Below are 27,574 nucleotides of genomic sequence, written 5' to 3'. Positions count from 1 at the left end.
TACTAAAATAAACATATTAATTATTTTCTGATAGAAGGTTATCATTCCAAGATGGACAGTCTAGTACACTCTTATTGTACGCTTTCAAAATCTCTATGACAGTGGGAAAAGGGACAAATAGCACAAATGAGGGCCTCTGTGTGTTTTGCATTAAATCAGAGCATTTCAGGAACATTACAGTGATTAGAGCTCTATATATCTTATAAACAAGTCTGATAAAATGATTATATGTGTGAATCTCTAAATTCATAACAGACACATGGCTTGGTGCTCACATCACGGTTCACAACACTCACCCCCAACATTAAAATGTTGATATCCATGAACCATACATACTTATTCAGTTCAAGTTTTTGGATGAGTATAAAGCTGCAGGAATCTCAGCCACTGAAATGGGGTACAAAGGATATTTTGCTTCTTGTTTCCAGAGAATTTTAGATGAAGGGCTGGGTCTCAGTGTGAGCATGCCCAACCTCCAACACAGAAACATCTTTCTGGAATTATATATCTATTGACAGGAAAGGATACCCTACAAGAGACATACTACACAGAAAGGATTGCACCCCTTACAAACTTTAGCCGGACCAGTAATAAGCTGATGAAGCGTTTTAAAGAAAACCCACCGCTAATGCATGGTAAAGGGTCCACAGTTCCTCAGCCACTACCTCCTCACCATTTTGCAGGCCTCAGGGGTTATTTCTGCAAAAAGGAGCATGCCTATGCTTTATCTAACAGAACTGGCATGAACATCTCTCATTAATGCTGGCCAGCAGCTAGTGAAAATTATGCTGTGGCAGTGTAGAAAGGGCGTATGTCCTAGTGGATATAACATTTGAGTCAACTTCTTTGATAGCTTTATGTGTGGGCATAGTATGGCATACCAGTCAGCGCCACATACACAACGTTCCAGGCAAGTGTGCCGTTACATACGGGAGTGCAACATCGATGACAATAACCAACATGGTGGTGACTTGTGCTGCACACATCACTGCATTGATTTGCCATGGACTACTGTGTGCATGGTGACACAATGAACCCTGCTTTCCTTATCAAGGTGCAAAGTCACATTGAGGTGCCATCTGGTGTGCGCGCTAGGCAATGGTTAGCTTGTTAAAAAAAATTAAAGACCTTTGATGTTAAACCGATGGATTGAGTCCATGTCCCAAAGCAGCCACTGAATACTTAAGCAAGAAAATGCCAGTTAACCCGCCCAGGGATGTGCCATATTTAACTAAAAATAAATATACACAAAAAAAAGTTTGGGTGTCTCAAATAGAGAAATGAAAATAAAGAAAATAGTTTACAACAGTTTGTGTGGCACGTTAATTCTCTTTGCAGAATGCAAAGGTTTGGTCTGCTAACACTGGCTCTGTCCTTCTGTTAAAAATGCCCCATGTTCTTAACACCGAAATGGTGAGCGCATACTGTGTAAAGACAATGGCTGGTTAAATGAGCCATCACTTAGTCTTTCAAGTGGGGCAATTATCTATCAACACAAAGAATGAGGGGCACAGGGTGTGTGACTTCAGAGCATCTCACACGCTGCGTTTGCAACATGCATTGTTTTGTTTGTTTATTCCGAACGCATCACAGTCATCTTCAAGTTAACAGAGCAGCAAGCAGGGTGGGCCCCTTACTGTGACCTCCTTCTGAGCCATTAACCTCTGTGCCCCGGGCAGTCCACTGCTCCTCCAGGCCATGAAATGGACCTGCTTATGCTTCGCTTTTTCCTACAGCCTCAACTCTTCACCAGTGCTTTAATTGGGAAAGGGCGCTGCAGTGTGTGCAGTACTGTAAGGGCTTTAAGTAGGCCGGGGCTAGCAGCAGGATCAGAATTATAGTTCTGAGATGGGCCCTGCCAGGGCTCCCTAATGTCCTCTGGCAGCCCCAGCCGCTAGAAGCCAAGGTCTGAAAGTCTCGCTTATGGGCGAGAGCTTCAGGCTTCAGAAACAAAGGCATTTTATCCATAATGGTGACACCGACACAGGGCCGGTCTTAGTGGCTGCAGCGCCCTGATCAAATTGGCACCCCCCCTCCCTGCGCACCCCTTGTCAACAGTGGGCGGGGGGGGGGGGGGGTGCGCCACATTTTTTTAATACCTCTTCGCTCCGACGCCTGGCAGGGTTTAATCCCTGGAATAGGGCGTCGGAGCGAGGAGGTAATCATGTGAATAGGGTGATGAATCCGCAAGCGCATTTAACAATATGGTGCCTGCCACGCCTTCTCCAACTACGCAAGCTCAGGGGAGCCATTGAAACCCCCACCCCGAGCTGGCATGGCAGGGGGCTAATGGTGCCCTGGCGTCCTGGGCGGTCAGTCAGCCCACCCTGCACCGTCACTTGCAAGGCATCCCTTTAATCAAGAGATGCCCATGGGCCGTGCCAACATTATAGAAGAAATGTGAGGACGCTGGAAGCAGAGGCCTTTTTTTGTATGAAGCTCCAGCTCATTCACAGAAGCTTCAGGCTTTAGGAAAAAAGGCCTTGGCTTCCCACAGTCTCACTTTTTCTGCCTTGATGTGCTGCTGCCCTTCGCCAGGCATCTCTTAGCTAAAAGGAATGCCTGGCAAGGGGAAGTTCCACTATTAAGGCTGAAAACATGTGGCGCCTTCCACCACCAGGCATCTTTTAGTTACCAGTTTCACAGATCAGGGTGCTGATCTCTACAAAGGGCTGCCTGCCGGGACTAATGAGCAGCAGTGGCGCCCCCCACCCCCTCCCAATTAAGTCACGCCCCCGTAATGAGCCAGGGTTCATTTACAGTGTCAGCAGCCAAGTTGAGCAAACCAGTGTGGCAGGAGATTCAGGAAAAAAAAGGTGGCAGGCGAGGGATTTCTATAGTTGGAAAACTGGAGAGAGCGGGTGGGGGGGGGGGGGTGTTCGGTGAGGGGGGTTGCCCCTAGCCGACCATAAAGTCACTCGAGACACACACAACATTCTCATTAGCCAGTGGATAGTGCACATTTTGAGCCCCAGGAGGACTGCGACCCTGACAGCCAATCTATAAGAACACACCCGAAGATTAAGCAATACATCAGTGATAACAGTGACCCCCCAGAGAATAATAATATGCCACACATATTCTACACCTGGTGCTTGGAAATACATTTGCCATCATCCTCCCCAGTGGCCAAGGGCACCAACCACGGCACTCGCTCGCCCACCCCTTCCCTACACACGGTTACTGCTCCCAATCTAGACAGTTCAGGGCCGTGCTCTTCGTGAAGCATGCCCACAGCCCCCCGAGAGCAGATCACAGCAACCCCCTACACATAATAAATCCCCCGATCCCCTCCCCTCGCCACTCTCCAGGACTGATCCGCCTCCGGTTCCTTTGCAGTGGTGATTTCCCCCCCCCCCCCCCCCTCGCCCAGGTCCAACGTGCTCTCCCCTGCTCATGCGATGCCGCCCTCCCGGATACAGGTGCCATCCCCACCAGAGAGGGGAAAAATTATGGTAGATGGAGCAGTACCTACCCTAAACAAGAAGAATTTGAATGTGCTGTAGAAACCCATTCTCAGCCAGTGCGCTTCGCTTCCCTCGCCCGTCTCATTGAAGGCAACTCCTCTCTCGGCTGTCTCTCATCACAGGGAGTCCGCTGGTGGTCTCTAGCGGTCTACGCACAGGCCTCATAGGCAGAGCGCACCCTGTTTTCTTCACACCTCCCCAGTACCCTCTGCACCCCTGCAGGAAGGCTTATTTTCTGAAGCGAGGTACCAATTCCAAGGGAGCGGTTTCAAGCACACAGTTCATCCCGAAGAGAGAAGCCGTGAACACAGATGGAGAGAGAAGGGAGGGGGGGCAGGGAGGGGAGGTGGCGGGATGCTGCAGCTCTGCAAGGCTCCTGTGCTGCCGCCTCCTCAGAGTCCCTGTACTACGCTTCTAAAAGGAGCACGCTGAAGAAAGGCCGTCTGATCTACAATTAAAGGAGAAGCCGGGGGTGGAAGTAAACGACAGACATGGATGAAACCAGTGCAGAAACGGTGGGCTTCTGAAATATACGCCGAGGTGAGGAGTGCAGGGACACCCATGAGTGATACTAAAGGACATGCACAGAGCTGAGACGTGCATGGGAACCTAGGAGTGATACTAAAGGACGCATACTGAGATGAGAAGTGCAGGGAAACCCATGAGTGATACTAAAGGACATGCACAGAGCTGAGGCGTGCATGGGAACCTAGGAGTGATACTAAAGGACGCATACTGAGGTGAGAAGTGCAGGGAAACCTACGAGTGATACTTAAAGTCAGATTACTGCAAGCGGTGTAAGCAACATTCTTCCAGCCGCATGTAAACCCATTTCACATTAGAAAAGTTCAGTGTAAAACAGATTATTATTGCACTGGCAGCAATATCTCAGTCATTAATGTTAACTAAGTTTCATTGGGTAGGTCAGTTGGAAGTGCCGATTGTGTGACGAGTGTGAGGGGTTGAACTAGCTTTAAAGACGGATCAATAGTAACAGTGCTGCATTTAAGTTATTTGGCTTGGGTTTCCATCTAGACCTGTGAACAGAGCCGTTTATGTTTATTTGGTGTGTTTAATAAGCGCGGAGAAGGCAAAGCAATGTACACATATGGAGAGAGTGAAAGAGAAGCGTGGGTGTAACTTAACTGACCCTAATACAAGAGCTGCTGGGGAATTACAAACGAAGGCCAAACATTGATGCAAGAAGTACATGAGAAGCCGGGGTGTGCCTAAAGATCAGAGCAATATACGAGCAGGAGAAGCCGGGGTGTGCCTAAAGATCATAGAGCAATATACGAGCAGGAGAAGCCGGGGTGTGCCTAAAGATCATAGAGCAATATACGAGCAGGAGAAACCACGGTGTGCCTAAAGATCATAGAGCAATATACGAGCAGGAGAAGCCAGGGTGTGCCTAAAGATCATAGAGCAATATACGAGCAGGAGAAGCCGGGGTGTGCCTAAAGATCATAGAGCAATATACGAGCAGGAGAAGCCAGGGTGTGCCTAAAGATCATAGAGCAATATACGAGCAGGAGAAGCCAGGGTGTGCCTAAAGATCATAGAGCAATATACGAGCAGGAGAAGCCGGGGTGTGCCTAAAAGATGAATTATCTTCAGACACATCCCGGCTCCTCATTGTTCAATGAGCAATCTAAGAGTGCAGGGGAGGTTGGGGTCTGACTAAAGGTCAGAAAATGATGCAAGAGGGCTAGAGAAGTCGGGGTGGTCGAAAATAACCATGCCAGGTAATATTCCTAAAGTTGGGAAGCGCATGCAAGGCCTGTTGGCATCCTCATTCGAAGGAGCACTTTTCTTCCTCCACCCTGGCATGGCAGGAGGCGAGAGGACAGGCGGAAAATCCCCTGATCTCGGGAATAACAAATTCTCAAGGAGGACCCATATCAAGTACCAAGCAAGGTGAGCTTCCATTCCTGCAGACATCCACAGAGACAAAGGGAAGTTTCTGTATCATTGGAAGGATAAAGCTTGACCACTAAATGTTGAGGTACTGACAGTCAGGGAAAGTCTACCAAGGTGATCGGGTGCTAATGGTTATGCTAAAAAGGCATTCACTTTAATTTATAGGATACATTTCCTGAGATCTGTCTCAGGAAATGTATCGCATAAATAAAACTGAGCCGACTTCTTTCCTCTCCGACCGACCCTCCCATGTCCAACTTGGGTCCTTGCTCTGTCCATTTTTTTCTCTACCTGTGGTGTCCCCCCAGGGGTCTAATCTCTATCCCTGGTTGTTCAACCAATACCTGGCACTTCTTGCCCACCACATTGCCGCCTTCTGCCCCAACTTTCAGTGCTATGCCGGTGACACTCTGCTCATTTTCAGGCTTCCTTCGGCCACCTCTTCTCCGTCTCTCATCACTGACTGTCTGCTATCCAGGAGTGGTGTGCCGCCAACGACCTCTGCCTTAATGCCAGTAAAACTGAGATTCTCCTAATTGGCACACCCGCACCCATCTTTACCGTCGTTCTCTGGCCGGCCTCTCTTGACCCTCTTCCTGCTCCCACCTGCGAGGCTAAAAACCTCGGTGTCATCTTCGACTCCACACTCTCCTCACATCTCCGACGTCTCCGACATCTCTAAAAAGTCTCACTACCAGTTGCACCTCCTCAGAGGTATTCTTCCTTTCCTCGCCTTCCCCCAGAAGCTCACCGTCTCCAGAGCTCTGGTTCTCTCTAGGCTGGACTATTGCAACAGCCTCTTTCTAAATCTGCCTGCCTCTACCCGCCGCCACATGCAACTCATCCAGAACAGGACTGCGAGACTTGTCCTTGGCCTCAAGCCCAGGGATCGTATCTCTCCAGGACTGACCTCGGCACTGGTTCCCAGTGGCTGCGAGGATTAATTTAAAATCCCTTTGCATTGTCCACAAGGCCTTCTGGGGCCTGAGTCCTGGGCCCTCAATATCTTGAACTCTCTCTTCCTAAATATCTTCCTTCTCGAGCTCTTCGCACATCCGCCTCCAACTCTCTCAGGGTCAGTCGCTGCTCCAAGCAACGAGTTGGTGGTAGATCCTCATCTTCAACTGGGGCCTCCCTCTGGAACAGCCTCCCTGAAACTTGAGAACCATCTCTGGTTCCGGCAGCACCTCAAAACCTTTCTCTTTGCTTCTGCTTTATCTCCTGCTGACCTCCTGGCTGAAACTACAACTGCACTGGTTACCTGGCCATCCTTTGATCTCGGGCCCAGGTCCTCCCCCGCCAGTCACACACACCTGCACTGCCTGCCTTGCAACCCCCTGCACTTGGCCTGTTTTTGCATCCCTACAGTGCCACTACCAGCACTTGACACTTGATGTCTGGACTTACCTTTGCACTTGCCACCTGCTGGCCGTTACTTTTACTTATTGTTAATATTCTATTCCCATGTACTGAACTGTGCCTTCCCCTCCCGCCCCTGCACTTCCCCCCCTTGCCTTGCACTTGCGCAATCTGAATGATAACTGGCCTAGTAGGATCATTGTCTGTCCTCCTTTAGTTACTCTCCCTTGCCTCGTCGTGCCTTGAAACACTTGTGTATAGGCACGTTATAAATGCCACATCATGCAGAGGGATAATCTTCCGAGTCCCGCACCACACAGAGAAACATTTTCATTTATGTCTGTAGAACTTATCAACAAGGCTCTGACCCTGGCCAGGATATCCTTACATAACGCGGGCAAAGCATAACCTCCAAACTCTAGGGCTGCAGGAACCATGCCCTCAGCATCAGACTCTGGGTCGTGATACAGAATCACATCCCTCATTCCCCCACTTCTCTGATGAGAAGTTCTGGGGACAAGCCGGATGGATGGGGCCACTGACAAACGTAGCCAGTCCAGATTCCATTGCCTCGGTCACACAGGACCGAAAAGTATTATCCTGCAATGGCACTGTCTGAGTGTGTTGATCACACTTAAGCGGAGTGGAAACGGCAGGAAGGCGTACATGAGCCGCCCCTCCACAGGAACGAGAACGCGCCCCCCCCCCCCCCATGCTCCTCGGGCGAGGGAACCTGCTGGTAAACCTCTCACACTAGGTGTTTGCCGCCATTGCAAAGAGGTCAATCTGGGGCTGGCCCCACTTGCCGAACTCAAAATCCACCTGGTCCTGGCAAGTTCCTACTCATGGCAAGAACGCAGTTACCTGCTGAGCAAGTCCGCAATGGTGTTCTTGACTCCCGCTAGGTGAAACAGAACGAGGAACATGTCTTGACGAACGGCCCAGCGCCACAGGTCCACCATGTTTCCTTATGTCAAACATGGTGGTGGTGTTGTCTGAAGATCCTCGCCACCTTGCCTTTCAACAACGTGAGAAAAGACTTGAGGGCCCAAAATACGGCTCGAAATTCCAGGACGACGATGTGTAGGTCTTTCTCCTCCAGGTTGCCAGAAGCCTCTGCCGTGCAACTGTCCAGTGTGGGCTCCCCATCCCTCTAGAGAGGGGTCTGTGGTGACAGTGTCCTGTAAGGAGGAACCTGAAAGCAGGCACCCAGGACGAAATGTGGCCGTACGCTCCACCACTGAATCGCCTGACGGAACTAACCGTTGAGCGCGATCTTGTCAGCGAAGTTCCCCAACACCTGCATCCAACTCGCATCCAGGAACTCCTGGAGAGGTCTCATGTGAAGCCTGCAAAGGCAAACAAGGCTGAAGCAGGAGGACATCATACCCAGCAGTGACTTGGAGGACCGAACTGTTGCCGTCTGCATGGATGACAAGCGCAGTACTTTGCTGTGTATGGCTCTCACCATCTCCTCCGAGGGTGACGCCACATACGCCACCATGTTGACTTGGGCACCTAGAAACAACACGTCCTGAGATGGCATCAAGCAAGACAGTTTAAGGAGAACCCCAACTCAGTCAACAGATGTACGGTCTACAATGTGTGCTCGCCCGCCAGAGCGCGTGAGCGGGAACGCACCGGCCAGTCGTCTAGGTAGGGGTATACCTTGTAGACGAAGATGTACCGCCGCTGGGGTTAGGCACTTTGCAAACACCCCCAGGCCGAAAGGCAGAGCCTTGAACTGGTAATGCTGACCTTAAACTACAAACCCTCCAGATCAAACGAAGTCAGAAAATCTCCTTGCTGCAGCTGGCTGAGCACGTGTTGCAATGCGACCATCTGGAACTTTTTGGACTTCCAAGTACTTGTTGAGGCAATTAAGATCTAGGATTGGCCTCCACCCCCCCACCCAGTTTTCATTCAAACCAGAAAATATCTGGAGTATACTCCAGAGCCCCGGAGACATTGGGGGACGGGTTCCATCTCCCTCTTCTGTAACATAGCCTACACCTCCTGCAGAAGACGCGGTGCATGTTGTTCTGGTCACTGTATCCGCCGGATTATGAGGACACCTGTGTTGGAACTCCAAGGTGCGTCCCTGTCCGAGAGCATCCAGCACCCATCTGTCTGTGGTGCTCTCCCATGTCCTGACGAACTTTGCCAGCCGGCCTCCAACCGGGGTGTCTAGCAGGGACACGCCGTTCCCCATCTGGCGGAAACCTGTGTCCGCGATGTCCACAGCCACTGTGATGGTCGAGGCCACTTCCCCCCTTCCTGAAAGTGTTCCAGTGCCTCAACCTTCTTGTCTGCGGGCAGGAATTCCAGAATAGGACCCAACTTGAACCATAGTTCCTGGTCATATGGGGTCCAGATGGCTAGGGCGTTAGCTGCCTTGATGGTAGAGGCTGCCGTATACATTATCTTGCCCATTGCATCCAGCTTCTTCCCCTCCTGGTCCGGAGATACCATGGCTGCCGACAACTGGTTTGCCGAGCGCTTCCTGGCTGCTGCCGAGACCACCGAATCGGGCAAGGGGTGAGAGCTTAACCACCTAGGGGCTGAATCTGGAACCCTGTACTACTTCTCCAGCCTATCCCGCTTGGTCAGGACCGTAACTTGGATATTTAATTCGCGCCAGACCTGCCACCCAGATGTCGTCCAAGAAGTGGAAAAAGGTGATCGTCTTTCTCCTCGACTTGCGCCGTTGGTATAGAAAGCCTTCTTCCTTGGTCTCCTCGGGGGCTAACTGTAACAGTACACATACTTAATATTTTGGATAAAAATCAGAAAAAACACGAAAATATCTCTGAGAGCTACTTGAGGACTCCCAACACTGAAGCGTGCAGTAAAAACCAGAAGATTGACACCAGGGGTGTAGCTAAGGGAGAGGACTCATTGGATGGGGCAGTGTGACCCAGACAACAGCGATTGGTTTAGAGGAGATATACAGTTTTACAGAGCAAGTGAAACTTTTTTTCTTTTACCAATGATTCCCAGCCTGCCGACGGGGAATAAACGGAGGGTTCCCAGCCCGACAACGGGGAATATTCATGAGCATGTGAATCTATACCAGAACCACCCATGCTGGAGCACCACAGAAAGGATGTTCTCTTTAGCGCCAGTGTACCCTTGTTAAGTTGTTCTAATCTAAGTTATGAAGGGTGAGGCGATGGCTGCCAAACTCTAGTAAGAGACCAAAAGTCCTAATGTGTCAATGTGGTTTTCAGTGGGTACTTTCCGGACCGTTCGGTGATGAATCCTGTTCCAATGACTCCTCAAACGCAAAGTCACTCATGATCAAGATACAGCACCATCCCCCTTATCTTATATATAGTGACACCATCATCAGAAATCTAGCTTCAGAGAAATTTGTAAAGGGTGTTGCTTCTTACCATCATTATTACACACAATTCGGTACTCAGTTTATCACATGTGGGGTTGGGAGAGTGAAGGGCTGAGACAGTTGGTCTGACCGGGATATGGAACCCATACATCAGTTTAGTGATTGCACTCCTGCGAACAGGGACCACCTATGTAAATTCCAGTGTAGAGTCCTACAGCCAGACATAGTTTCCATGTCGGAGTGAAACAGACATGAAAGTAGACATTTATTGACCAGGTTCTCCCGACCTGAAATTTACAGAGAAGTAGTAGTGTGCATGACTAGATCAAGCTGGCTTGTCAATGGTGTCCTAATTCAAGGTCATACCCTCAGCTAATGAATTTGCCCACTAACAAGCTCGCAAATGTTGAATGTGACAGTCCACAAAATATGCGACTGAAGCTTGTGTTCCCACCTCCCTGCCCCACATCCTAACCCCAATTTTGCCAGCAAAAGTGGAGTTTCTGCTCCAGTTACTTGTACAACTTGGGAGGTGAATCTATGGACTTGGAAGGTGCTGTGCTGAAGATTGGATTTAAGGAAGTCTGTCAACCTTACAGTAAAGCTCAACCCAGTGACTACGGTACCAGACTTTCCTCTACTTGGGCAATACAAAAAGGTCTGAGTTCAATCACTAAAATCAGTGAGACCAGCCTTGTATAAAGTGTCAAATCGTCTGCCCTCAAAAAGCCTCATCTGCCTGCTCCCTATGCAGAACACACAAGGAGGCAAGGGCAACAGGATGGAGGCAGACAGGCAGCTCTACAACTGCCTAAGAGCACACTACAAACTGAATACACAACCCAATGTGTTGGTCTCTTGGGAGGGTATGTTGTTTCGACAATCTTTTTTTCGACTAGTGTTTTTACGAAAACACTTTGGTGAAAAAACTTAGACTTTTTGAGGGATGGGAAAGGGCAGATAAAGGGGTAGGGGATGAGGAACATTAAACAAAAAAAAAATCGGTGGGGAGGTTTGGTGAGGGAACCCCCCAAATAAAAAAAACAAAAAAAAAACAAATTAATGACTTTTCAGAAAAATGTATTTGTAAAAACGGTCGAAAAAACGACTGTTGATGAGATATAGAACCCTTAGGAAGTACACTATATCTGTAGTACCATCTCGGGAATTCACATTCAACTGTCACCACAGTTGCCACCAAGAAACCGCATCGATCTGTACCAGAAGGTTGCAGCAAACGCTTTTCAGAAACTACTCCCAAAGCCACCGAGCAGGAAAACAAATGTTGTAACCCTGGAACCTAAATTGAGCAGAGCAACGTGCAGTTAGGGAATAGTTTCTTACCTGTAACTCCATTTCTCCAGCATTGGTATCTTTCATGGATTCACATGCTTAGAATATTCCCCGTCGTCAGACTGGGACCCTCGGTACACATATATAGCCTTTTCCTATAGGAAAAACTTCCGACACTTTTGTGTTCTATCTACGTCCTTTTAGGACCCGCCTACGCATGCTCCGTAGGCCATCCTAGTATAAGAGGGCCGCCCCCCCCCTGCTCCCCTTCAGATTTCGGCCCCTCCAAAGTAGGAAGGGTTAAACTTATCAAGCAAATACATTGCATTCCGGGGAGGCTGGCGGGCGCATGTGAATCCATGAAAGATACCAATGCTGGAGAAATGGAGTTACAGGTAAGAAACTATTCCCTTCTCCAGCATTGGATCTTTCATGGATTCACATGCTTAGAATAGATTGTATAGCAGTAACACCTGAAACGGCGGTGAGAATGTAATGTAATATACCCTCACCATAATACAGAATGCATATGTACAGCAGGAATAAGTTTACTCATATAACCTTACCCACATAAAGTATACTGTCATCAAAAGGTAGAAAACAGACTCTCCACAGCGTGGAGCTTACCTTACTGAAACAGATGGCGCAGGACAGCTCTTCCCATCTGCACCTCGTCCGCATGCTGCCTGGCAAGGCAGTAGTGGCGGGTAAACGTGTGGGGCACTGACCATGGCGCAGCCTGGCATATGTCTGTTAGAGGAATTCCTGCCCATAATGCTGCTGAGGACGTTGATCTTGTAGAATGGGCTCTAGGATGCCCTTGCAGCGGCCTTCCGGCCTTGGAGTGGCAAAACGCAATCGTCGATGAGACCCATCGAGCCAATCCTTGTTTAGAGATTGCTTTTCCCCTCGTCGACGGACCATATGCGATGAACATTTGTCGAGTAGACCCGAGTTCCTGTGTACGATGTAGGTAAAATTTCAGAGCCCTCTTAACGTCCAAGGTATGAAGAGCTTTTTCTGCTGCCGATGATGGGGTCGCGAACAAAGTAGGGAGAACCATGAACAAGTGTTTGTGATACACTGTCGGAACTTTTGGGACGAACGTAGGATTAGTTGCTAGGACCACCTTGTCCTTAAAGAATCTTAAGTATGGCGGGTCTACGACCAGCGCTTGCAGTTCCGAGATTCTCCTAGCTGATGTGATAGCAATTAAGAATGCCAACTTCCACGATATGAATTTCATGTCCGACGTGGCCATAGGCTCAAAGGGCGGTTTCATTAAGCCTGCCAACACTGTGTTGAGACTCCAAGTTGGAGGGAAACGTTTTACCGGGGGAAAAGTTCGAAATAAACCCCTCATGAAGTGTTTCACAAGTCTGTCGCTGAATAGAGGAGAAGACTGTCTCTTCCTCGTGAACCTCGAGATGGCCGCCAGGTGCACCTTTATCGATGTGAAGGATAAACCCCTCTCCACCAAGAGAAGCAGGTAAGGTAGAACTTGTTCCGGCGTCACAGTCAACGGTTGTAGGCCTTGCTGTCCTCGACACCATTCACAGAACCTCCGCCACTTATAGGTGTAAGATTTGTTGGTAGAAGGGGCTCGAGCCGCCTGCAGAATTTGACAATCCTCCGAAACGTCTAAAGCACTGAACTCCAAAAAGTCAGGAGCCAGGCTGCAAGGTTGAGACTGTCCGGGTCGTGATGCCACACCGTGCCTTTGTCCCGGGATAGTAGGTTCGGGACTCTGGGAAACGCTATTGGATGTTCCAGCGACAGGTGAAGCAGGTCGGAGAACCATGGTTGCCGCGGCCAGTACGGTGCCACTAGAATTACCCGGCAACTGTATCTGCGTATCCACAGTACTGTCCTCCGTATGAGGGGGAACGGAGGAAAAGCATAAAGGAACATGTCCGTCCATGGGAAGGAGAATGCCTCCCCCATGGAACCCTCCTGAGGCCATCTGCTTGCGAATTGCTCGCATTTCTTGTTGTCCTTGGTTGCGAAAGCGTCCAGAGGGGGGTGACCCCATTTCTCGAACACTTTCATCAGCTGAACTGTGTCCATTTCCCATTCGTGTATCTGGGCCATGCTTCTGCTGAGGGAATCTGCTTGCAAATTCCTCACTCCCGGGAGATGGTGAGCCACGATGGAAATCTCGTGCTTTAATGCCCAATGCCATGTTTTCTGGGCCTCTATGGAAAGAGTTCTTGCTCGTCGATGGTTATCTTGTCTGACCACGATCCTTGGGCCTGCGTCCATCGGTCCGCGAGGAATTCCTGGACTGGCCTCATGAATAGGCGACAGTTTGCCACCAGATGGATGTAGGATGCCATGGCCCCTAGGACCGAAACGTATTTCCTCACTGAGAGCCTGGTGGTTTGTCGTAGTCGGCTCGCCAGCTGATTGAGTTTTGAGGTTCTGTCGAGAGAAGGCTTCACTAGCCCTAACTGGGTCTCGAACTGTGCCCCCAGGAACACCAACGTTCTCGATGGCCGCAATGAGGATTTTTCGAAGTTTATGGCAAATCCCAGCTGTTGTAGAAGCTGCATGGTGGCTTGCAAACTTGTGTTGGTGGACGCTGGGGAGGATCCCCTTACCAGCCAGTCGTCAAGGTATGGGTATACGTGGTGGCCTTGCTTCCTTAGCCAGGCCGCTACTGGGGCCAGGCATTTTGTGAAAGTTCTGGGGGAGGTCTTGAGCCCAAAGGGAAGATCCGTGAACTGGTAGTGAGTCCGCCCTATTACAAATCTCAGGAATTTCCTGTGTTTCCGACACATTGGAATATGGAAGTACGCGTCCTGTAAATCCAGGGACGCTAGAAAATCCCCTTCTTGAACGGCACGGATCACTTCCTGCAGCGTGAGCATTTTGAATTTTAGGCTCTTTAAAGACTTGTTGAGATCGCGTAAGTCTAAAATGGGACGCCATTTGCCGTTCGGCTTTTTTACGACAAAGTATCTTGAGTAGACTCCTTGACCTCTCCGTGATGTTGGAACTAATTCTATCACGCCGTTTGCTAACATGAGTGTTACCTCTTGTTGCAGTATCCTCAGATGGGAATGAGCGGTGAACGCAGGTGGAATGTGCGGAGGGCTGTGCTTGAATTGTAGCGAGTGCCCGTTCCTTATAGTGTCCAGCACCCATTGATCTGTCGTTATTCGTTCCCATTCGTCGACATATGCTGACACTCTTCCCCCCCAGAACGGTGTGTTGTCTGTCACTGCTGATCTTTATTTTGCTCATCTCTCGACGACGGATAGGATGGTCTCTTCCTGGACGTCTGGAAGTTCCGGTGTCGGTTTGCCGTTTGGGAAGCACGCCTGTATCCCTGGGAGGGGTAAGCCGACCTGCCAAAGGATCTGTCTCCAGACGCAGAGAATCTAGAATTACCTGAAGCCCCTCTAAAGGGACGAAAAGACTTGTAGCTTCGGCCACTCTGGAGGGCACCCAATGAACATGCCGTGTCCGAGTCCCCTTTCATTCCCTTTAGGGCTTGTCTACCTTCTCTCCGAATAGAAGGTCTCCCTCAAAAGGCATATCTAATACTTTGTATTGTACCTCTGGTCTGAAGTAGGTACACTTAAGCCAGGACTGTCGTCGTAATACGACCCCATTATTGACTTGCTTGAAGCCTGACTCAGCGAGGTCCACTGCGATGTTTATTGCGTGATTGGAGGCTTCCTCACCCTCTCGGACAAGTAACATCGCTGCCTTCCTATGCTCTTCCGGAGGATGATCCAGCAACGGCGCTAGCCTGTGCCACATCTCTGTCGTATCTGGCTACAATAGCCAGAGAGTTTGCGGCCTTTACTGTGGTTGCTCCCACGGATAGCACTTTTTTGCCAAAGGCATCCTGGCGTCCTGCTTCGTTTTCAGGCGGAGTCGTGTACTTGTGCTGGGCCTTCGCCTTCCTCGCCGCTGCTGCCGACACCACCGATTCTGGCGTTGGTTGGGAGGATAAACACTTGGGGGTAGACTCTGGAGCCTTAAACATTTTCTCGAGGCGTCCTTTCACTGCCGGCTCCGAAAAGGGGCGACGCATTGTCTGCAACCCCTCCTTCCACACGTGGTCTAGTATTGGTATTGAGAACACAGACCTCCTTCTCTTACCCATGCGGTCGAACAAAAAACAGTCCTTTTTCTGTTCTTCCTGGGACAAACCAAATTCCTTACACGCCTTCTCCATCATAGAATGGAATGATGCAATGTCGTCCGGAGGGGACGGGTGAGCTGGGCTTCTTGGGGTTTCTAACGCCACCTCTGACTCCCAGGTTGGATCCCTGAAGGGGGATGATGAGATATCTGACATGGCTCCCCTGTCAGACTCCGAATCTGGCAGCTCACCTTCCTCTTGGGGTGCCAGTGCTGAGATTGGCGTGCGTAAATGCGTCGGTGGACGGGACGGGCCCGGCTCGTCGACGGGTGACTGTGGCAGGTTTGCCTGAGGTAGTCTCTGGTCCAACGACTGTACCAAAGACTGAAGCGTGGACAGAATTTCCAACGACAAAACAGATTGAGGATTGAGAAGAGGGGCAGATACCGGTATACCGGATCCCCTCGTCGACGACTTGTCAACCACTCGTAGCCCTAGGTCTGCCGGGCCAGCTATTCTCCCGCTCTCGTCCTCCCCTCCCCGAGGACAGCGACACAGCCTGTTCTTGCAGTAAAGTATCCGGGGGGATCGGATCAAAAACTTCAGGCCTCCAGGCTTCCTGTAGAACCCCCATTGACGAGGCCGCAGTCGTTGTCAGTGGGACGGTGGATACCACATGCGTCAGTGGCAGGGTGGAGGCCGATGACTGGACCGCCGTCGACGACTGTGACTTAGCAGGTGGTTTAGGCGGTCCCGCCTTTTCCACACTTGGCCTGCCTTTACTCTAACTCGACTCGAAGTCGATCTATGGTGATCGCCTGAGGAGGATTTCGGCCTTTCCTTGTCATGCTTTTTTGATGAAGATGACGATCTTTTCGACGAGGACTCTAGCTGAATGACTCTGAGATGACTCTTTTTCCGTCGGTCGAGATTTCTTCGCCGGTGGTTCCGACGAGGCAGCGCGGTGTGATGTTTTCGCCGATTGTGTGGAGCCTACCTCCGAAGGGGGGTATGCCTCCGCTCAATCATTCAGCCATGCCACCAGCCGTCGATTTCAGTCTGAGGGTCTTTTGAGAAAACCCTTTGCATATGTCGCAGTTATCAGCCGAATGATGAGGGTGGAGGCAGTATATACAATCCATATGTCCGCCCCCCTCGTAAACTTTTTTCAAGCCGCACGTCGCGCATGGACGGAACAGCGCTTTTCCTGACATGGAGGAAAAATGTCCTCGAACTCCAACTCCAGGTACACAACCTTGTACAAAATAGTAAGACGACGCGAGGAGATCCCACTACTTTGGAGAGGGTTGAAATCTGAAGGGGAGCCGCGGGGGCGGGCCTCTTATACTGGGACGGCCTACGGAGCATTCGTAGGCGGGTCCTAAAAGGACGTAGATAGGACACAAAAGTGTCGGGAAGTTTTTCCTAGAGGAAAAGGCTATATATGTGTACCGAGGGTCCCAGTCTGACGACGGGGAATATTCTAAGCATGTGAATCCATGAAAGATCCAATGCTGGAGAATGGTGGAAACACCCAAGGATAAAATCAGAATGCACCCGAGCATTTGACAACCCCTTGCAGGAAGTCTGAAGGACCTTCCCCAATGCTAAGAGAACAAGAGACAAAATGTTCTTCCGGAAGCATGAAAGTGGTTCTGAATGCAAGTCCAATTCACCCTTTCAAACCATGCAGCATCAGGACTACATCCCACTCAACCAATCAAAACACTGCCAATCCTCCACTGCCTTACTCTCAATGGTAGGGCTGGCCCATGCTTGAACAGAGAACAGGTCCAGCGGTCCCACCTCGGGGCAACCCTTCTCAGTCACTAACTTGTGCTAGTGAACTGAAACCAACTGTGACCCAGTATTTGACCCTAACCTATACAATTCAGTGCTGATGGACGCTTCCACCTAAGAACTCACAACTTTGCACATTGCCTAGAACTTATGCTACATTATAACGCTTTTATATTGTGCCAATTGCCACTTAGAGACGGTGGTCTGTAGCGGAAAAGGGAGAAAATTGGCAAAATACCTAGCAGTGAATGTGAAATTGTAGACAGTGGATCAGATAGAACGTGGATATAGTAAGAGGGAAAACCAGGTATATTGACGTAGCAAACACTTTCCTTTTTTGTTATAAAAGTGTGACAATGATTTAAAATGTAAACTTTACACATTTTCAATAAACATACAATATATCAAAGGATCAAGTAGTGGTTGCCGTCCCCTGGCTGCAAGGGAGGTCACCGCCAGGAAATGAGAGGACTTTATCAAATTCATGACGGTAGAGAAGCTGAGCACCATCTCAAACCTCAACGACTTCCTCTTTGCACATTGGGCAATGAATGGCTTTTGTCAGGTGTAAGTCGATTGGGGGAGAAGCAGAATCCATCTTTCTCAGAAGTCTACCCCAAATGTGTCCCACAATCCTCATACTACTCGCAAACAGCCAAAGGCAAGAATAAAATTAAGTTTCTCCCCCACGCCTACTCACCTAATGTTGCAGAAGGTCCGAAACTTTGGTTTCAGAATTATGCTAAACCCTGCAGGGGTCTTTACGATGAGAAGCAGAAAAGATAAAAGGTAGTGTCTATATTTTTGAAAGTGAACCATAAAACTGGGTACACCATCGCTAAGCCTAAATAGGGTTCTGCAGCTGCAGGAGGATGAAATGAAGCATGGTGATAAAGAAAAGAGGTTAAGGCGAGGGAATGAAATGGCTGCCCATGAAAACTGCAATCTCAAATTTGCAACATCTGGCACATTACTAGAAAAGCTTAGTGCAAAAGCTAAATAACGAAAAATACAGAAGGGCAGTAGAGGATTTAATGTCCCAGGAAGGAACCATGATTCTGCCATGGTCTCATTTTCAAAGAATGAATTTCAAGTACTTGGGGGCTCACTGACTATTTGTCCGATTTGAATACTATAGCGATTCGAAGGCTGCTGTCCAAACGTGCCACTATGGCTACAAGGGATGGCGAAATCAGAACGAAATTGTTGATTTTGACTCAGTTCCAAAGAATTATTTAAATTGTATTTATTAATATTGATCACAAAAGAACATACAATAGATAAGAAATCAGATTTGACTGAAAGCAGCAAGCTTCTTACAATGGGTTGAGTTTGCTATGGGGACAATACATAAGTGGACATACATAGAGGACAACCAACATTGAACATTTTTAAGTGCAAGTAGGCAGTTTTTTATTTTGTATTTGTAGAGCGCACTACAGCCCGCGGGCATCCAGGGGCTATGAGGAGGCGTAAGAAGGCTTGATTCAGGGTTACACTAATGCGGCCCCAGCAGAAATACTTGATACATTAAGCTAGTAGCAGTTATCAGTGAACATTATCATGATCAGGTAGATGGCAGTGAACATTATCATAACGGGTTACACAGCACACAGGACAGTACATTGTTAGACAAATAGTCTAGTTTTGATGGCCTTCCTGAAAGTCTCATGGGAATCAATACCCCTAATGGAGTGGGAAGGGAGTTCCAGTAAGTGGCCGTCATGCTGGGGAAGCTGGTACCACCCGCCCACACTCTGTGGGTAATTGGTACAGTGATTCTGCTAGTATAGGCCTCTCTGGGGGGCCAGGAAGGGGTGTGGATGCAGATTATTTGAGCTAGGTAAGGCAGAGCAAGACCGTGCATGCACTTGTGCGTCATGCCAAGTGTCTTGAAAGTAATTCTTTCCTTGATGGGGAGCGAATGGACCTTCCTCCTTACCTCGGGAGATGACAGTTGCAGCTCTGAGGGCATTGTTCTGTGCTAGTTGAAGTTTGGCCAGGTTCTTTTAGGAGGTGCGTACAACAAGAGCATTGCAGTAGTCCAGCCTTGACCCAATTATCGCCCTAGCAATGGTGAGGCAGTTTGGTTGGGTTAGGAAGGGTCTAGCTGCATTGAGTTTGGAGTGGTACGCAGAAGAGAAGGCTATTGCGTTAACCTGTCTATTCATGGATAGGTCAGGTTCAATGTAAACGCCCAGAGTCTTAATGACTTTGGAGACAGCAATAGGAATGTTATCAACTATAAAGGGGCTGTATTGTTAATCTAGTTTACACAGGGTGGATGGGGCCCCAATTAGCAGGAGTTCAGTCTTCTCACTGTTAAGGCATAACCAGTTTTCTGCCATCCAAGATTGGATCGTAGAATAGATGGAGTTGAGGGTATTGAGGTCCGATAGCTAATCACCAGAAAAGGGGATGAGCACCTGGGTGTCATCAGCATAGTTAGTGTCTGAGATGCCCAGTGCATCGAGAATTTTGAACAGGGGCCTAGTGAAGAGATTATAGAGGGTGGGAGCTATGCACGAACCCTGTGGGACCCCACACTTGATGAGACTAGGGTTAGCACATGAGGATTCCGAGAAACCCTTCATCACTCTTTCCTGTAGAAAGGAAGTTATCCGTGCACAGGTCATCAAGGAGAAATTAGCTGCAGTGGAGCGATGATGGCAGAGGGTCTTGTGATCCACCAGATCAAAGGCAGCGCAGGGGTCGTGGAGCAGAAGCAGTGCAGGTTTGCCTGCGTCTCTTAGGTCGTCCATTTGATTTTGTAAGTCAAGCAGAGCGGTTTCCGTGCCATGCCTGGCCCGGAAACCAGACTGCCGGAGACCTAGAAGGTGGTTGTGCTCGATTAATCTTTGGACTTGCAGGTATGCTGCTTAGTCCAAAATGTTTAGCAGAAAAGGTACAGTGGTGATGGGCCTGTAGTTCCCTGGGAATCGATGGGTCGAGAGAAGGTTTTTTCAGGAGCGGTCCAACCCAAGCTTCCTTGAGTCCTGTTGGAACATGTCCAGAGAGGAAGGAGGAGTTAATGAAGGCAGTGATGAGGGGCCAGGGAGGAGGTACAGTCCTTAATGACCCGAGCTGGGCAAGCATCCCCTTTGCAATTGGAGGTTTTAATGGATTTTAGGATGGCAGTGGCTTAGAGTTCACTCATGTCCTTGCAATCAAACACCGGCGAGAGGCTAGAGAAGGTTCCCACCATGGCGGTGCTGTTGCAGTGGTCAAGAAGGTTAGAGAGGGCCTTTTGGTGAGCTAGGATTTCCAATTTATCTAGCATGGTAGTTTGAATTTTATTGCATCAGGTCTCATCTTTCAAGAGGATACGAGGCGGAGGTGTAGGAGACTCAAGCTCTCGGAAGATAGCAAATATTTCCTTAGTCCCAGATTTGGCGTTTTCAATCCTGGTGTTATATGAGGCGGCTTTGGCATGAATGATGGCCCTTTTATAGTCTTTGGAGACAGCCTTGAAGGAAGCTTTGGTGTTGTCATTTGGGAGGTTTTTCCAGGTAGCCAGGGCAGCCTTTTTTTTGGTGTGAACCAGTCATTAGAGTGCTTAGCTTTCTTTGCCTTTTTTAGGGTAAGCGGGGCAACTTTGTCAACTGCTTGGGTGATGCCCTGATTGAAAGTGTACGGCCAGCTGTGCTTGGGATGTGACCATGATGGGTTTAGTGCTAGAATGGAAGCAGAGGAAGTGAGGGACAGGTATGTTAGATGCAAGGGAACATTTTTCGCTAAGAGGCAGAGAGATAGGTTAAGAGGGTTACTCAGGAGGTGGGCTTTAGTTTGGTTTTGAACAACTCCGTGTGGACTGTTTCTCGAATGTCCAGGGGAAGAAAATTCGATGCAAGTGGAGCAAGATGAGAGAAACACCTGAAGTGAGAGTAATCACAGGGAGTACGAGGAGCCACAAGGGCAGCCGAAGAAGCAGAGCGGCGATTACGAGAACGCAGATAGGAGGATGATCGATACAGTGGTGGCTTACCGTGGATAGATGTGAGACCCAAAAGAAGTAATGTAAATCTTGCCCCGTTTTCATCATCAGCCATCCGGCCTGGTGACAGTATGAGGAAGTAGGTGTCAAGTAAGGGAGTTCAACGAGTCCTGGTAGCGAAGTTAATGATCTTGTCAAGAGGACACAAAGCATAGTTGGGGTGAAAGAGGATGCTGACACAGTAGTCCAGTTTAGAGAAGACAAGAGTGATTAAGAGATGCTCGACTATGTTGAAATGAAAGATATTGGGTCCTTGAAGCAGATTAAGGGGTACGAAGACTACCTGGGCCAAATGCACCCAAAGCAGATGAGATACCTTTTCACCAAAGCTCAATTGGGCATACTCTCCTCTGGCTGCTGTAAGGTGTCGGTGGAACCCCAATGCTAGCTTGGCCCGTCCCTTTTCCTCTGACACAATAAAATATATGGCCCATTTTGTATTGCTTTGCCCCAAATACAGTGATTGAGACCTCTCCATCTCACGCTCAGTTAATACCACTGCTGAGGCATAAAATCGTGCCTAGCAGCCAAAGATCAACTTGCAACCTTTGCAATGGGGTGGTTTTTAATGAGGGCCTGGTGAAGATCTAAATTTGTGAAATTGTCACTGGGTGCTACGGTGGGCTGTACTGTACTTGTGTCAACCATTTCTCCATTGTCAGTGAATATAAAGGGTGTGCTGATTAAAAACAAAGTTCTTTCACTGCATCAATTGGTTTGGCATATGGGTCCTTTATTGGGTCCCATATTATAGAATGCACATTTGCACGTTCTACTAAGGATTGTTTTTTTAAGCAGAGTCATACAATCCATTGGGTGATGGCTATATGAAATTTAAGCATTGTTGCACATTCCTGTGACTATTTGATTTTATCATTTTAATGTTGTGTTTTGATGCAGTTTGTATGTGTTGACTTTTATAGTGAATGTACCGAAATAAAGCACGGTCGAACAAAACCATTAGTCAGACAGATGTATTTATATGCACCAAGGTAAAGTACAGCAATTTGCAGGTGTGTTGACATCCCTTATTCAAAGTAATATATATTGCCTAATTCTTGATCAAGCTGCTCCCGTACTGAGAATTCGGTCTAAAATGTACGACCACTGCTACCAACATGTGAGCCAAATGTAAGCCAATGTAATCCTGTTCCTACTTCAACATTTAGCCTACTGTATACTTAAGCACCATGGAAAAGTCCTAACTAGTCTCTAAAAGTAGCCATTCTCCAGAATGTAAATTCTGAGAAAATGACCATATAGCGATTATACACAGTTTCTAGCAGAGTTGAGGACTGTTATTGTTCTGACAAGGAACTTTAGTCCATTAAGTTTAATCATTTGTTCTAAACAACGGTGTCTCCTCCTTGATGGAACAGAGTTTACATAGAAACAGACCATCTCTCCTTTTATCACCGTAGAAGCTTCCTCCATTCCTCCAACTCTGAGGCAACACTGCAAGAGTTTTCTAAAATCCTTTTCATAGAACGGGTGCTTGCTCTACAAAAGAAGACTATAAATGTTGTGTTTCACTTTAAGCAATCATTCTTTCTCAATCAGGTGCTGTTTCTTAGCTCATTGATGGAAGAGTTCAACTACACAGTGTTCCGATATGCTTCGACCATTGCAAGGTTATTTTAGGATTCACTATGAATTATGGTTTTGTCCCAGAAGAGCAGAAATTACTGTAATACCCAATATGACCGAATGAAATTGTTCGAATGGGACATGTAATCGAATACGAACATTAATATCAAATCTCCTGTTAAGACAGTTTTTCTGAAGTCCAACTAAGGGCTTAGTAAAACCATTCAACTGAGGCAGTATAGGACTCCACTCTTAGTATAAGGCTGTACCACCGGAGTACAGGGTAGCATAGACAGAGCAGCCAGGCTTATCTTAGGAGGGAGAGAGGTCTGTATAATCAGTACAAATGTAATTATAATACAAATGGTCCAAAGAAACACTGTAAAACTACGTATTGCAAAAACAAATTATTTAAATACAGGTAGGCCCGGATACATCTAGGGGTAAATAAGTACTATCACACCTTACATGTAATCACAATTTTAAAAACACAACACTATACTTAAAAGGTACACAGACCAAAGTATAAACATTATTTGGAACACCCAACAGTAGTAGCAGTAATGCAAGGGCAGTCGACCCAACCAGTTGTACAGTGACTCAGTACAAATCACAATCATTAACTGCACAATATACTTTGTGAATACTGGAACACTTATTCCAGTCATAGTAAAAACTATAACAACTTTTGTGATAACAGTTGTACTACGCGAGTTAAACCTAAGGATGCAATATTCAATTACAGGTGCTTTTGAGATCAGTAAAAACAGATTGAGATAGCAGTAACTCTCTTAACTTAATTTTGGATGGCACACCGCTAACTCAAGGCAAGTAAAACCCATATACTTTTTTAATCTCACAAGGAGTCCAGGTTAGATCTTTCCCAGCTATACAAGTAACTGAATATGACTTATAAGGGAAAGTTAGAACCACAGACTCTGGGTTAGATAGCACAGGGAAAGTAAAACCCAATGTTACACTTACTGAATGACTCAAAGGTATTCTAGGTAGGCAACAACCGAATGCAGACTTATTCTGGACAGGCTAACAGCAGCTCAGGGGAAGCAAGACCCAGATGGGGGACACTCATACAATTATCCTAAAAGGAATAATCTGATAAAACCAACACATTACTTTTGGGAAGAGGCACAACCGAATCATAGGTGAGTAATATACCTTCACATCTACTTTCTATTAGAATGGCAAAACGGTTTCTAAAGGAAAGAAAATATGTTAACCCAACATTTAAGAATAGTGCATCACACATCCAAGGTAAGTAAGAACTTGTGTAACTGTTCACTCTTCACTCTTAGAGTTACAGTTACCAACCGACTGATTTACAAGTAACTTTTAAACACTTATTTTCTTTTCTAGGCAAAAGTCCCAATCCCTTAAAAGTCTTTCCCTTATTCTAGGAGCATGAGTGTTCTCAGTGGCAGAAAGGGGGGGGGGGGGGGGGCACCAGGATCTAGTGTCCAACAGGCAGTGTCAGGATAGGTTCTCAAGTAGCAAAAGTCACAGTTCCTTTGGAAGATTGGGCAAATAGGTGAGTATTTTACTTTAGAGATAGAAGAGGGCCCAGGGACTTCACAGAAGACACCATAGCCAGATTCTAGCAGTGGGACTGGGTGCATTGGATGAGAGCCCCACCCCAACACAGAAATCCCAAGAGACTTAAGGTGAGTACATACCCAAGCCAGCACAGTACCTCCGCAATGAAGATTTTGCAGCAGGAGGACTTCAGCGAAATACCCGGTCAGTGGATTCCTTGTCGTGGTGACAAAGCAAGACCTCAGAAGGAACTTTGCAGCAGGGATCGATTAAGGTTCTAGGCAAGGTTTTCCTCACGGCTGAATGCAGTTTTGTGGATTTGGAACCTTTTCAAGGAGCACAGAAGAAGACATAAAATCGCAGTTGAATTCTCGTGGTTACAAAGTTCCAGCACTTTGTTGAGGGGACTTTTCGGACGCGATGTGTGTCTCTGGACATACACAAGGATGCCCACGAAGTTTCAGCGTGATTCAGAATTCGGAAGACCATGCACCGTACAGGGGCTCGAGGCAGCAACGCATGGGGTGGCTCAAAATGCAGGTCGTCTCGAGTCTAGTGAATCTCACCAGGCTCTGGGTCAGGGTCGTCTTTTCGGAGCACATAGGTCGATTGAAAGGGAGGGCTACAGCAGGCTCCGGTTACACAGCAGGCTCTTCGGACACTAGAAATAGTTTCAGCCACTTTTCCTTCATCATCCTCTTCGGTTTCAGTGGTAGACTGGTCTTCAGCTTCCAGGTTCGCAGTAGTTAACAGGAACTATAGCACAACTTCTGCATTCTCTCCCTGCATTTTACAACAAGGGGCAGTCTGGTTGTCCAATAGGGACAGCCAGCCCCCCCCCCAACTGGGATTTGTCCCCATTCAGGCAAGGAGGAAGACAAGGGCTGCACAGTTTTGGACTCCTCCCTCGCTTCCTGTCCTCACAGACAGACTGGAGCCTGGGCGGGGAGTCTAGGGGACTCTCACCAAAAATAAAAATCACACATGGGAATTTCCCACCCTGCATGTCAGGGGAAGGAAGAAAGGACAAGAAACACTAAATTGGAGAAAAAAGTAGACAGGGGTCATTTTGGTAAAATGAGACGCAACAAGATAATTGAAACACCTCCCCTGGTCTAAGGTGATCAATGTAATTTGCATATTTCAACTCCTCACCAATAGTATGAAACTCACATGTGGGGGTGCTGATGGAAGAATCATTCTCTGCCTCTCTCGTTGGAGGGACAAGCTCCTTCATGAAGTTTCCACCTTTTCCTCCTTCACTGGGGGAGGTGCAGATCACTGAAGCTGTTGACTGGGTGCACTCAAAGCTGGGCTGTAGCATTCTGCTAACTGTGGCAGGAAGGGCAATGTCCCATCATTCAGGCTTTCAGGAAATATGGGGTGGATCAACACTGGCAACTATATATTTAATGGGACTGTTTGTTTTACACGTAATTATCTATTGAATTTCCTTTGTAGTCTGAACACTTGGAGAAAAACACATTCAGAAAAGAAATGCCACATTTCTGGAGCACTCTGTATCAGAAGACTTTGCTGGCCCTACTTGCTTCCACAGAATGACGTGGGTGACAGCGCAGGCACCGCCAACTCCACCCTCGCAGAAGGGAAGAAAGCAGCTCAAATGCTGGCATGATCGCAAGCACGCAGAGACCCACAGTCATGGTCGCAAATAAACAGTGACTCAAGAAAAACTAACATTCATGTGAGACCAATATGGACTTGGGAAACATGGCTTTTGAGCGGAAAGAAGTGGGTTCAATACGCTTCTTGGATAGAAAGGCTATGTGGTCATATGACAAACACCTCTCAGAGACAAACTGGGAACACACTCCGAAACACAAGTTTACATCGACCAAATGGCCAAAACAAGCTTATATTCAACCCATTAACAGCAACAGAAAATGGGACCACTTAATCTTTCGAGCTAAGGAGGACACTGGGACTTCCAATAAAGGGCACAACTAATAACAGGTAGTCGGAAATCTATGAAGATATAGAACAAGACAGAGCTAAACCAACATGTGCAAGGGAGACACAGCAAAGTCTCAATGCAGTGTCTAAATCCCTCTGTAGGGGAGAAAAAAGGGTGGGCAAGAGGAGGGGTGAGCCAGAGAGAGAGGCGTGTTGTCCTTAGGCACCATTTCCAGGACTCCGGTAAAGCATGTGCAATTGGCTCTCAGAGTTTCCTTCTAGGGTGGCAGAACCCAGGCCCAGCTCTTATGAGGTGAGCAGGGTGGTCGGAAAATGCAGCAAACGCTGACCAATACACAAAAGATTGACCACAAATATTTTTTAAAAAATAGAATATTAATACAAAGCAAAATGAAAATCACTACATTCACACAAAGTGCAACTTTGTAAGATGCATGCGCACAAGGTTAAAGTCACTAACATTTCTTGGCAGATCTATTTCCTGGGGCAGAGAGACGTTTAAGAGGTAAATAAAGCATGCGTTATATCTTTTAGAAAAGAAAGCAAAAAAGTAGTTAAAAGTAAGTCAGTGGGACACGGGCTTGCAGAAGTCGGTACTTTTTGCAAAGGTCTGGCCTTTCTCTGCAAATACGACGAGTTGCATTCCCATTGTTACGATGCGATAGAGGATGGCAGACCCTTGGGTATGAATAAGGGAGCCCACAAATGAGGGTTGGACAATTAAGAAGCCAACAAGAAACAGAAAATAAAGGAACCCCAGAGTCCCGGGGCTCACCCCAGTGCAGGTGCAGTAGACGATTTCAGGGGTGGTCCAGAAGCAAGGTTCTCCAGAGACCCATGACGGCTTCAGCAACAGTTCATGGGGTCCAGCAGATAGTTTAATCAAGATACTCTACCAACTGACCCACAGTGTGGGAAGCAGGTGTCAGTTCTTCCGAGACGCAGCTGGCACTCAGATGCTCTGTTCTTACGACATCCACAGGCAAGAGACCTCAAGGATGGATGATCTGGGATTTGTCCTCAGGACAACACTGGCGACATTGGAATCTTTGGGTTTCAGGTTCAGGAGTGCGATGCAGCAACAGTGGGCAGCACAAAACTCGGAAGCTTCCCAAATTGAGGCAGATGGATCCAGGTCGCTCGCTAGGTAGGCGTGTATGGGGCACAGGAAGCGCGTGGATGCGATAACAGGTTATGAGACACAACTGCTTATATGCTTTGCTTGG

General features: G+C 47.9%; 1 protein-coding gene across 2 annotated transcripts in view; it reads right to left on the bottom strand.

Moving 5' to 3' along the window:
• Nucleotides 1–27,574, bottom strand: part of LOC138528653 (F-box/WD repeat-containing protein 7-like) — an 865,213-nt gene that overhangs the window by 563,102 nt on the left and 274,537 nt on the right. Inside the window, exon 1 of one of the 2 annotated variants that reach the window (XM_069640474.1) lies at nucleotides 3,476–3,782. The exons of the other annotated variant lie outside the window; for it this stretch is intronic. Coding sequence (XP_069496575.1) covers nucleotides 3,476–3,514 — 39 coding nt within the window. The 5' untranslated portion in view covers nucleotides 3,515–3,782. Of the gene's footprint in view, nucleotides 1–3,475; nucleotides 3,783–27,574 lie in introns of those variants that run through there. 2 annotated transcript variants of the gene reach the window in all.

This window comes from Ambystoma mexicanum, chromosome 7q (genome assembly GCF_040938575.1).
Source record: "Ambystoma mexicanum isolate Mex_15411 chromosome 7q, UKY_AmexF1_1, whole genome shotgun sequence".
Classification (NCBI taxonomy): domain Eukaryota; kingdom Metazoa; phylum Chordata; class Amphibia; order Caudata; family Ambystomatidae; genus Ambystoma; species Ambystoma mexicanum.
The sequence above is the reverse complement of the archived record's forward strand: the minus strand, read 5'-3'. Positions and strand labels throughout refer to the sequence as shown.